The 12798-nt window shown below is 38.0% G+C and overlaps 1 protein-coding gene across 1 annotated transcript; it reads right to left on the reverse strand.

Annotated features, from left to right (window-relative positions):
• Nucleotides 1-6021: 6021 nt before the first annotated feature.
• On the reverse strand, nt 6022-12795 carry LOC127529190 (dynein axonemal heavy chain 10-like). The gene is made up of 3 exons (XM_051932129.1): nt 12618-12795; nt 10009-10112; nt 6022-6539 (listed from the first exon to the last, which is right to left on the reverse strand). The coding sequence occupies exons 1-3, from the start codon at nt 12768-12770 to the stop codon at nt 6431-6433; spliced, it is 366 nt and encodes a 121-aa protein (XP_051788089.1). The 5' UTR covers nt 12771-12795; the 3' UTR covers nt 6022-6430.
• Between the last annotated feature and the right edge of the window lie 3 nt (nt 12796-12798).

Consider the following 12798-nt stretch of genomic DNA (forward strand, 5'->3'; position numbering starts at 1 on the left):
ACACTGAATAATTTGCATGAAACTCATAGCTGAAACTAAAGGTGGAACATCCAAGAAACACAGAATGTTAAACATTTTTTTCCAATGTAAACCCGTGTTAATGTTTACTGAGTGTCTTGCTGCTATCTATCCAGTTACACGGTGCTGCATTGGCATCCTTGTGAGGCTATAGCCCCATACCCCCTCCCACTTAGACTCTCGATATCTTGAATTTGAGAGTGAAAGTCTGCACATTTATTTTGTTTCCCTTGGATGTACTTCACACTAAATTTGTATGGTTGCAGGGACAAATACCACCATGTGATTCGTTGGAGTCACGCATCCGTGCTAGCCATTGCAAGGCGCGATGGTCTGACTCCACAATAAATGGATGACCTAGCAGTTAATACTTTAACAAATCCACTGCCCATTTAACTGCCAGTATCTCCTTCTTAACGGTGGAATATGTTATGTCTCTAGGGAACAACTTGTGACTTATATAGGCATAAGCGTGTCTAACTTCTCCCTCATCCTGCAGCAATACAGCACTCAGCTCCCCTCTAGATGTACCTGTCTGCAAACAAAAAGGTAAATTATAATCTGGACATTTCAACACAGGGTTACAACATACATGCATTCTTCAACTTAAAGCATTTTTCACATTCTTCAGACCATTTCACATGGTTGTGCTTATTCCTCTGTAAGAGGTTAGTAAGAGGGATGGCAATCTCTGAAAACTGGGGAATGAACCTCCTGTACCAGCCAACCAGTCCAAGAAATGATCAGACTTGCCTCTTGGTGTTGGGCTGCTGATAAGCCTGAATAGCCATCTCCTCCTCCACCTGAGATTTTACAAATCCTCCACCGATGGTGCATCTCAGGTATTGTACCTTTGATCTGGCTAATATTCATTTACCCAGGTTTACCACCATGCCTACTTGCTTTAACCTGTTAAAAATATCAGCAAGATTTGATAAATGATCATTCCAAGACTCGCTGTATATTACAATATCACCGATATAGGTGTGATCGCAAGATTCTACTCCTCTCAAAGCAATATTCATAAGCCTTTGGAAATTTGGCGCACTCAACGTAATCCAAAAAAGCATGATAAAGTCCACCAGGTGCTTTAAATGCAGTGATGAATTTTTCTACTTCAGCTATAGAGACCTGCCAATATCCTTTACATAAGTCCAAAGTTGATAAAAACGTAGCTGGACCCAGTTGTTCTACCAATTCATCCACCCTAGGTATAAGGTAAGGATCAAATAAAAAATTGAGTTTAGTTTAAAATAATCCACAAAAAAGTGAATTTGTCCATTCGTTTTTGGGACCAATACTACTGGACTACACCACTCAGCGATTAATAGTTCTACTATACCTAATTGGAATATGGACACCTCCTTCAGCGTCTCCTACAAATGAGCTGGAACTCTGCTGCATATCTGTCGTATCAGAACTGGGGAGGTAAGGCAAATAGCATGTTCTATTAAATGAGTCCTACCAGGTATCTCGCAGAATAGCTGCTTGGGAACAACTGCTTTTAACTGTTCTTGTTGCTCCTCAGAAATATGGTCCAATGTTAGTAGATCAACAGAAGAAAACTGCTAGGGTAATTTCTCTTCGTCTTAAATTCTACAAATCAAAAACTATACCCCAGAGTTAGCTTTTCCTTTCCTCTCTTTCAACAGGATAATATGGAGGACTTGGTACTTATTTCTAAGTCTGTCTGGAATAAATCTTATAATTTACTGGACCTTTTTGTGAAACAATCTCATATGGGCCTTGCCATTTTGCTGACAAACCTTTGGTCAATGTGGACAATAGTAATAAAACTTTCTGACCTGGTTGAAAACTATAGTTATGAGAGGCTTGGTCATACCAGGCTTTCTATTTGGTCATACCAAGCTTTCTGTTTCTTTTGGTCCCCTATGTTCTTTTCAACCAACCGAAACTTTGCTGACAACTGGTCTTGCATTATAAGAACATAACTTAAAATATTCACTTGTTCTTTTGCACTTCCATTCTCTCTTTAAATATAGTCAAGGGACCTCAAACATAAAATGGCAAAAATCAGTGTCAGACACAAACTTTTTTAGCATTTCCTTCAGAGTGGAAATTGAAGCATTCAACTAGGCCATCAGTCTATGGATGGTAAGGTGTGGTCCTCCAACCCTGGATCCCTAACAAACCATACACTTGTTGTAATTAGCCCATCTGTAAGAATATGCCCAGTCAGTTAACATTTCCCTAGGGATGCCTACTCTGGAGAACAACTGAACTAGGACATTAGGAAACTGTTTAGTCTTACCCTTTTTCAATAGGAATGCCTCTGGATAACATGTTGCATAATCACAGGGGACTAATATATAATGACACCCGTTACTGATATGTGGTAGAAGACCTACAATATCCATTGTCATTCTACTAAAAGGCTCCTCTGTCTCAGGTAACAGCACCAACGGAGCTCCATCTCCTTTCTTTACAGGTCCTACTAATTAATATTCAGGACAATTCCTACAATGGATCGCTAAATCTTTAGACCAACCTGGTAGCTAAAAACGTCTAGCTATGCGATCACTTGTCTCGGTTTTCCCCAAGTGACCTGCCCATGGGCTATTATGCCCCATTTGTAACTCCTTGTCCCTATACTCTTTAGGTAATACCAATTGTTTGCCATGCTCATCTTGGTGGCAAAGTACAACCTGGTACAACACAAATGGTTTCCTTGTACTCATTGATGTTGCTTTTCTGCCTTGTCAAAACAGGACTGCAGACTGGGATTGACACTAGAGCTTCGGAGTTATGAAGGTGTCTCTGGTAGGAGTGCCCAAAATGTTTGCCTGCTTCCTCTGCCTGTGGGTCTTACAGTCTGTGCCCTAATTCTTCTGGGCAAATAGCAAAATGCTCCTGTCCACCTGGTCACTTTTTGCAGCTACAGCTGCTTGAGCTTTGGTCATGACCTGGGTTTTCTTCACTAGGCTCTGCCGCAATATGCTGTCAATACACAGTACTTCCAGTCCAAGCAAGGCAGGGTATGGCATGTCATCTGCTACTCCCATGGACATTGCATACAACTGGCCTCCTTTCTCAATACACACCTCCACCAGAGGATAAGAAATCTAATTTCTGTGGAAGCATCTCAGGACCACATTCCTGGATTTTGGCAGTAATTTGTTATCTAAAATATCCCTACTCACTATGGTTTTGGAATTCCCTGTATCAGTCAAAGGTTTTCTTGTCTGACCAGCTCCTTTTACTTTAGCTACTTTTTCCTGGTTTTTAAACACTGCCTTCAAGGGGATTGGGAATGAAACATAATGGATTTTATTCTCTTCACACACTGCACTACTCTTAGTCCTTGGACACTGTACTTTCTGGTGAGCCCTCTGTTCACAAACATATTACACTGGCTAAGTTACCATCCTTTCCATTCTTAGAGGTAAGAGAACCACAACCTACCATGACGTTTGGTGCACCAGAAAGGATTAGATGAGTCATTGGGCGTGTTACTGATTCTTATTCCTTTTTGTAGGTTCCTGGCATGACCTCAAGTGTTTTCAAAGACCTCCACCAAATCTGTGGCTTTCCATGAAGACTTTGGCTAATGCTCTAAAATCCAAGTCCTCTTCTTGGGCTCCATTACCTGCAAAAATTGTGTTGTGTTGTTGGGGGTTAGGCCACCAAATACACAGATTGTTTTAATCTAGCTTGTAGCTCTAATGGAGTTCTACCCTCCATCCATTCAGTAGCTCTAAACCAAAGATGATAACTCTCTGTAATGATCTTGAATTTATTCAATATATCTTTTTTGAGCAATTAACAGTCTAATGACTCTGAAGGATCCATGTCAACAAAAGCTGCACGTGCCTTTCTAGTTAATAGGGGCACTAATCATATTGCCCATTCATTTTTAGGCCATGAAAAAGCAATATCCTTTATTTCATAGGTGGCAAGAAATATCTCAACATCCTCCTCTTCCTTATAGGGAAGGAGCTTTGGTCCTTCCAACCACCTGGTAAATCCTGCTGCAGTGCTGGTTGTGTTGGCTTCAGTGACCTCAGTGTGCAACAACACACAGCTACAACCTGCCGGTAGTCAAAAACCTTTTAAAATATTTTATTTATTTCTGCTCGCGCTAATGCTTACAGAGTATCTTGCTGCTGTCTGTCTGATAGCACTGTGCTACTCACATCCTGGTGAGGGTATAGTGTCACAAACAGAACCCTAATATAACAGTCCCACATATTTCAATATTTTTTGGATGCTGTGGTGGCATAAAAAACTATTGTATAAGGGCAAGTTTTTCAAGGCTATGTTCACATATTAGCTAAAAGTGACCCTTTACATTATTTTTGTGCTGAACATGTGCAAATTCAAAATCTGATCATGTTAAGGAAGTGAACAACAAATGAAAGGCCATAGCTGGCATTTTATATATAGATAGAAGTGGCCCAAAGCACCAGAGACAGGACTGATGACAGCGATGTGGAGAGTTTGGATGCAAAACAGTTCTTACAAGAATAATATAAATACTTTCTGAAGTTTTGACTTTTGACGTTTTTTGTTAATTATACTTTTTTTTAAATATCAGATATGTGCCACTTAAGAGAGTATAAGTGGGATTTCAGCTGCAGTATAAATGTAAACTTTTTTGGTTTCAAATATCAACTGCAAGGTTGTATGCAGTGGTTTAACAGCGGCACAGTTGCTATCAACAACACAGCTGCGTTTATGAAAAGGAATAACAATCTGAAACAACAGAAATTACAATAACAATTCAATAGATTAAACAGACCAAATCTGGAAATTTCAAACTGGTTGATAACTATATCTACAAAAAATAACTGCAGTGAAAATATATACAAAAAAAAAAAAACTTAAATCCATTGAACCCAGACCTGTATGGGATCCTAAGAAATCCTTGACAATTTTCTGCATTTAACACATTTTGACATCGGTATCTGGAAGAACGTTGCATAGGTGTTGTACCATATTTCAAATATGCCTGCCTCTCTGCCATAGCTAAATGTTTTCTTGGCTATGAAATCAAATTAAACCAGTCCTCTGCCTGGCCAGTCTGTTGCAGTTTGGGGGCAAATTGCTATAGCATTAACTTATAAAATATTTTAATTACACAATGCTATTAGTTTGTTGTTTGTTTATATTCAAATATTGCACATATATATTTCTTATTGGGTCTGGGGCTATCAGGTTGTTCTGCGCTTCTTTTTTAATAGGCTCATGGTCTTCTGCAATGTGAAGAGGTGGGCAAGAAGGACAAAAAGAAGAAGAAAACTATCCTTTTAAGCTGACCACAATGCCCCATTCACCTGATTTACAGTAACCTGTTCTGTTTATGACACGGGCAGCATGTTGCCAAACTTTTCACTGCTTTTCAAAGTAGCTTGTCACTGTTTTGTTTAGCCTAAAAATGCACAAAATATTTTTTTCTTTTTGCAAGAATTCAATATATTTGTTGTGGCTGGCTTTGTGGAGGTTTTTTTGAGGGGTTACAATTGACTTTAATGGCAGAAATGTTTGGTTGAAAATGTTCAAACTGCTTTATGCAGGAATTTCTTAAACTCCTTGCTACTTAGATATAAAAAGTGTCATTAAAAGATAATAGCAAGCAGCTTTACAAGTGCTTTAGGATGATTCTGGTCTAGAGTGAAAAGGGTATGAACGGGCTCTAATTGTAACATAACTTTGGTCAGCTGTTTGAGCAAGTAACCAAGGAAGCAACTAATTTTTGTCATGGGAAATACATGTGTTTGATAACTTTAATACTGAAATATATGTTGTGTTGATATTTATATGCTGTTTGTTTAATATAGTTCCCTTTATCTAATAATTTGTATAAAGATCTGAAGCCATTCATTGTGACAAATATACATATATATGGATATCAGAAATGGTGAAAATGCTTTTGAGTGTAAGGTGTGTTTCCTTTATTGATTTATAGATCAGATTAGGAATACTGTACTTATACAGTATATAAGCCTCTTGATAGTGATAAGTACATAAGCCTCTTGATAGTGATACTGCACAGTGTGCCAGAGAATCCAGGTGAAAGCAGGCATTGTGAAAAGTCCGTGTGACATTTAAAAGACACTGAGAACAGAATAAGACTAAAAGAACTGAAATTGAAAAGCAAGTAATACATAATAATCATTTTGTAATTTGAAAGTGGATATCCTAGCAATCTTAAGTATATACAAAAACTGACAATGGTAACTAATAACAGATGTGTTTATAAAAACATTTCAATTAAATCTTTTTCACTTCATTGCTCACTTTAACAATTTGCAAGAGAGAGAAGACGAGCTTGTTTCCTCAGAATGCTTAGTATACAAGTATATTTATTTAAATCTATTATATGTTCATGGTTTGATTTGCTGCTTATTTTAGGTCCATTTATACATTGCACATTTGTGATGGGCAGTGCATTCTAGTTCATTGGCACTTCCTCATCTCCTGCTGCAGTGGAAATGAATTGTGGATCAGCTAGCACTGCTTTTTCTTGGTGCTGATCTAGTTGCTTGGAGCTCTCCGTAAATCTACAGTGAGTTGAAATAGAAAGAACAATCCCCTTAAGTTTTCTAGTTTTTGTTTATTTAGACATTTAACCATACATTGACATTAGACCTAGAGCTTTTTATTTCCTAAAATCAAATACAATGCAATTTTTAAATTAATTTTGAAAAATAATGCACATAAACAAAATCTAGATAAGCATCACCCATGCATGAGAAAAACAAGGGCAACCCCTTAATTTGATGACCCATATAACATCAATAACCAGAAATAAATTCAATTGGTTAGAAATTATACACTTTGCCCGGAACTGAATCTTTCCTTGGAAAAATTAATTCAGTGTAAGCAACATTTTTTTTTTCTCACGAGTTTTAACAATTTACAAAAACACATGCAAATCATATTATATATATACAGTGGTGTGAAAAACTATTTGCCCCCTTCCTGATTTCTTATTCTTTTGCATGTTTGTCACACAAAATGTTTCTGATCATCAAACACATTTAACCATTAGTCAAATATAACACAAGTAAACACAAAATGCAGTTTTTAAATGATGGTTTTTATTATTTGGGGAGAAAAAAAATCCAAACCTACATGGCCCTGTGTGAAAAAGTAATTGCCCCCTGAACCTAATAACTGGTTGGGCCACCCTTAGCAGCAATAACTGCAATCAAGCGTTTGCGATAACTTGCAATGAGTCTTTTACAGCGCTCTGGAGGAATTTTGGCCCACTCATCTTTGCAAAATTGTTGTAATTCAGCTTTATTTGAGGGTTTTCTAGCATGAACCGCCTTTTTAAGGTCATGCCATAGCATCTCAATTGGATTCAGGTCAGGACTTTGACTAGGCCACTCCAAAGTCTTCATTTTGTTTTTCTTCAGCCATTCAGAGGTGGATTTGCTGGTGTGTTTTGGGTCATTGTCCTGTTGCAGCACCCAAGATCGCTTCAGCTTGAGTTGACGAACAGATGGTCGGACATTCTCCTTCAGGATTTTTTGGTAGACAGTAGAATTCATGGTTCCATCTATCACAGCAAGCCTTCCAGGTCCTGAAGCAGCAAAACAACCCCAGACCATCACACTACCACCACCATATTTTACTGTTGGTATGATGTTCTTTTTCTGAAATGCTGTGTTCCTTTTACGCCAGATGTAACGGGACATTTGCCTTCCAAAAAGTTCAACTTTTGACTCATCAGTCCACAAGGTATTTTCCCAAAAGTCTTGGCAATCATTGAGATGTTTCTTAGCAAAATTGAGACGAGCCCTAATGTTCTTTTTGCTTAACAGTGGTTTGCGTCTTGGAAATCTGCCATGCAGGCCGTTTTTGCCCAGTCTCTTTCTAATGGTGGAGTCGTGAACACTGACCTTAATTGAGGCAAGTGAGGCCTGCAGTTCTTTAGACGTTGTCCTGGGGTCTTTTGTGACCTCTCGGATGAGTCATCTCTGCGCTCTTGGGGTAATTTTGGTCGGCCGGCCACTCCTGGGAAGGTTCACCACTGTTCCATGTTTTTGCCATTTGTGGATAATGGCTCTCACTGTGGTTGGCTGGAGTCCCAAAGCTTTAGAAATGGCTTTATAACCTTTACCAGACTGATAGATCTCAATTACTTCTGTTCTCATTTGTTCCTGAATTTCTTTGGATCTTGGCATGATGTCTAGCTTTTGAGGTGCTTTTGGTCTACTTCTCTGTGTCAGGCAGCTCCTATTTAAGTGATTTCTTGATTGAAACAGGTGTGGCAGTAATCAGGCCTGGGGGTGGCTACGGAAATTGAACTCAGGTGTGATACACCACAGTTAGGTTATTTTTTACAGGGCCATGTAGGTTTGGATTTTTTTTCTCCCTAAATAATAAAAACCATCATTTAAAAACTGCATTTTGTGTTTACTTGTGTTATATTTGACTAATGGTTAAATGTGTTTGATGATCAGAAACATTTTGTGTGACAAACATGCAAAAGAATAAGAAATCAGGAAGGGGGCAAATAGTTTTTGACACCACTGTATATATATATATATAATATATATATATATATATATATATATATATATATATATATATATATATAATCACACACGTGTGTTTAGGAGATAGCTAAAGGGCTTAAATACAGGTAATTCCATGCCAGACCAGGGGGTGGCGGAGTGCACTAATTTTCACTCTCGATCTTTTGCAGACCATTCTAGGAAAATCCCACTCGGCTCTGGGGCAGCCACTGACGTCACTTCTGGTTTCGGTATTGATGACATCACTTCCGCTACTGGCCTTTAAAGCTGCCATCTTGCTTCATAGAAATCAGCTCTGTTTTGGACGCTGTTGAATGAGCATGGCTCTATATTTCGATCAGTTTTGCAGCCGTAAACGATTAAATGGGTGGCTGCCGCAAACCTTCTCGATGTCTTGTGGTCGTTTTTGTGACAATATATGTATAGAAGCTGATCATCTTTTCAAGACACTGTATTTGTCTAATCACTTAAAAATGATCAACTATTCACTGGCATATAAATTGATATGTTTTGATCATATTTGTGGCAGCAAAGTGGCTCAGTTATCACGGTGGTACCTCCAAACTCTAAAATAATTTATATAAATCCTAGCCAACTCACTATAAAGAGTTTGCACATTCATTTAAGCAAGCTTTTCTATGGACAGTCCAGTTTCCATTCCACATTCCAAAAACATTAAGATTAAGTGGACTGACAATCTTAAAACTATTCCATGTAAGTAAATGTGGGTGTGTGTACATGAGTTTGCTATGTGATGAATCGGAACCCTTCATGACCTTAAAAACTGAATTAAGCAAGTGTGGATGGAAAAAGATGGTGAACCCCGTGATATTATAATGCCCTGGAGGTCTGTAAATATCCAATATAATCATACATAACACATTTTGTTATGTTAGCATTTCTCTCCTATTACATATGAAAAGTCTCATTTTAAAAGTAATATGAAGGATATCATTAAAATAGCTACCAGGGTTCCTTCACCCATAAATTTAAAACAAATTTAAAAAAAAAAGTTTTACTCTTTAAGAAGTAATTCAAATATTCTTTAATATAATGCTTGTCAAAAGAAATTATTTTGTTGTTAAAGTTTACATTTATCTTAAGGACCTTGGTGGTCAAAGGTGGCCAAAGAAAACCTATAATGAAGCTGAAAATTCTTGTTCTATTGGAGTTGTGGGAAGATGGGGTCTATCTTGGCAACATGGAGTATAATGCAGGCGTTTCAAACCATATGTTTGCACACACATCGACCATTCCCACAAGGCCAAATTATAGTCACCTAACAATAAAAACACTAGGAGAATGTGCAAACACCACATGAATGATGCCCAGGTTGAGAATTACAGAATTACATTAAAATCAAATATCTTCAGTTTTTCAGGATATATAATGTGTAATCAACTGGATGCATAAACTTGTATCAGCAGATGCAAAACTGAGGTAGATATTTTTAAGATCAGGGACATTAAAAGAAAACAATTACCTTGGCAAGTCCTCATGCTGCTTCCTAAAATTTCTCAAATCTTGAAATAGATCATCCCATAATTGTTTTAATTTACTGCAGAGCACTTTCTCTTCCTCACTGACCTAAAAATGCATGACATCTTTAAACAGGTTGATTGTCAAAGTCAGACCAAAGACTAAGTGATTTAGCCACTATTTCTATAGAACACAACCTTGGTCAGGATTTAGATTATAGGGAAATACTGAAAGAATCTATGGTGGTATGTGGCCCATGCACTGATGTAGCAAAGTAGCCCCAAAACCTTGACATTTCCACGTCTATGCTTTACAGTTAGTATCAGGTTTTTCTGGTCAAATGTTGTCTGGTTTTTGCCAAACAGTTGTTCTGGTACTGTGGCCAAGTAAGCATCTTTTCCTCGTCTCTACAGAGAACATTGTTTCAGAAATGTTGCGTACGAATGTTTCCACGCTCAAATCACGATGTATAAAACCTAAACTTGGCGTAAAGCCACACACATTTCCACGGTACCTCATACCCTGGCATACGCAATTTCTCCGCTCGGTTTTGCATACTGGCGGCACCCAGTGTCAAAGCAGTGCTACTGTTCCTGTATGGTTACCCTTTCTTTCTTAGACCCACATTCCTGACGCGGCTTTATAAATACACTGAAATTAACTGCATATTGTTTATTAGTGTAATGCATCTGATTGTAATTAACCTGTAGCAATATAATGGTCCAGGGAATAGCCATAGTATTCCAAATACCATAACTGCTTTAGCGTTGTTACTCTCACTGCATCTTCTTCTTCTTTCAGTTGCTCCCGTTACGGGTGGCCACAGCGAATCATATTTTTCCATTTTACTCTCACTGCACCACTCGGAGTATTTATATCACTGTATCTGAGTGGGGAATCACAGCAGCAGCTGATCGGAAAGAGAATTATCGGGATACAGCATCAAGCACCCGCTGCGTCAGCCACGGCAAAATGCTTCAGAGACTTTCCTGTACAGACCTCGTGGTTCAGAAACAGTTTCATCCCAAGAACTATAAACGCACTCAATCAAGTGCTCCTTGTAGAACTGTTTGTACTTTTAAGTACAATTACCCCACTGTAAACTTGCACTACCGTTATAATATTGCACAACCTGCACCACTTTATAAAGCGCGTATGATGACGATATCATTTTTAACATGAAATGCAGTAAAATAAGTTGATTATAGTATACAGATAAAACTTTAACTTCATTTAAATAATCTGTGTTGTTAATAATTAAACATGTGAGGACACGGTGCCACAGCGCTATCTAGTTCACGGATTGCTCCTGCCTTGCGCTGTATTCTTGCTGGTGCTGACGCGACACTGGAAGGATAGACGGATAGAATAATTAAACATGTACTATGACGATATTTCATTAAAATGCAACTTAATAAAATGAGCTCCTTCCCAGTCTATCTTGGCGGTGATCTTATCAGACCTGCCTCTACTGTAAAAAATCTTGGTGTCATTTTTGATTCCTTCCTCTCTTATTCCGCCCACATAAATCATATTAAACTTTCTTACTTTCACCTCCGTAACATATCCCGTGATCGCTCCTTCCTCTCCTTCTCTAATCCTTCTTGTCCATGCTTTTATCACATCCCGCATCGATTATTGTAATTCCCTACTGGCAGCTGCCCCTTCTAATCTTATATCACAGCTCCAGCTTATTCAAAACTCAGCTGCAAGAGTCCTTACTCGAGCCAGCAGCAGTGAGCACATCACACCCATCCTGCTCCGTCTTCACTGGCTCCCTGTGTCTTACAGAATCGAATATAAAATCCTACTAATAACCTACAAAGCCTTAAATAACCTCGCGCCAAACTACATCAGTGACCTTCTCCATCACTATGTGCCTGCCCGCCCGCCCACTAAGGACCTCTGATTCTGGCAATCTTGTTGTACCCCACACTAATCTACACTCCATGGGTGACAGGGCCTTCAGCTGTATAGCGCCCAGACTGTGGAATGACCTACCGAAATTAATTAGATCAGCTGACTCCACGAATTCATTTAAAAAACAACTCAAAACTCATCTGTTCAGGAAGGCTTTTAGCTCTACCTGACTTTATTACCCTTCTCTCAGTTTACCTCTCTGTCAAGTTGCTAATGTAACCTGTGTGTGTGTGTGTGTGTGTGTGTGTGTGTGTGTGTGTGTGTGCTAGACCATCAATTATGTTGTCTGGTTTTTTTTCCAGAATTCACTGTCTTAATCTTCTTTATTTATTTATCTGGTTTGTACAATGTTATATACTGTATACACTGCCGTTCTTTATTATATTCTGTAAGTGCCTTGAGCATGGGAAAGGCGCTATATAAATAAAATGTATTATTATTATTATTATTTATTATTATTATTATTATTGTAATTACCTATATATGGGTGCAACAACTTTAATAGATAAAAATGTTTAAAAAAATGACAGATAAAAATCATAGTACCAAGCCCAAATTCTAATTTCTGGATTGGCATAAAAAGAAGAAGAAACTAAGAAATCACGTAATAATTAATATCCTTAATTTTCCCCAGGCCTTGACTTGAGAAACAGTGTAATGGGCTACATTATAATGTTTTAAAATACTACTCACATTAATGTTGTACACAGCAAGAATTCGATGTTTCTCTCGAATATCTTCAAATGTCTTCACCACAATCAACGGTGAATAAGCCTTTTTCATCAAGACACTTTTATCTTGAATTTTGAGCTTCTCTGAAAGTTTCTTAAAAAAAATGTTTTTCATTATTCATTAATTCATGTATTAGGAAGGT

Source organism: Erpetoichthys calabaricus, chromosome 1 (assembly GCF_900747795.2).
Source record: "Erpetoichthys calabaricus chromosome 1, fErpCal1.3, whole genome shotgun sequence".
Lineage (NCBI taxonomy): Eukaryota > Metazoa > Chordata > Cladistia > Polypteriformes > Polypteridae > Erpetoichthys > Erpetoichthys calabaricus.

What these genes read in the sequence shown, in the direction of transcription:
- LOC127529190 (XM_051932129.1), bottom strand. Translation starts at nt 12,770, where the DNA reads ATGAAAAACATTTTTTTTAAGAAACTTTCAGAGAAGCTCAAAATTCAA. An exon ending in TTGCTGTGTACAACATTAAT is followed by an intron (nt 10,113 to 12,617) that starts GTGAGTAGTATT and finishes ATGCATTTTTAG; the next exon opens with GTCAGTGAGGAAGAGAAAGT. An exon ending in CAGCATGAGGACTTGCCAAG is followed by an intron (nt 6,540 to 10,008) that starts GTAATTGTTTTC and finishes AACTCACTGTAG; the next exon opens with ATTTACGGAGAGCTCCAAGC.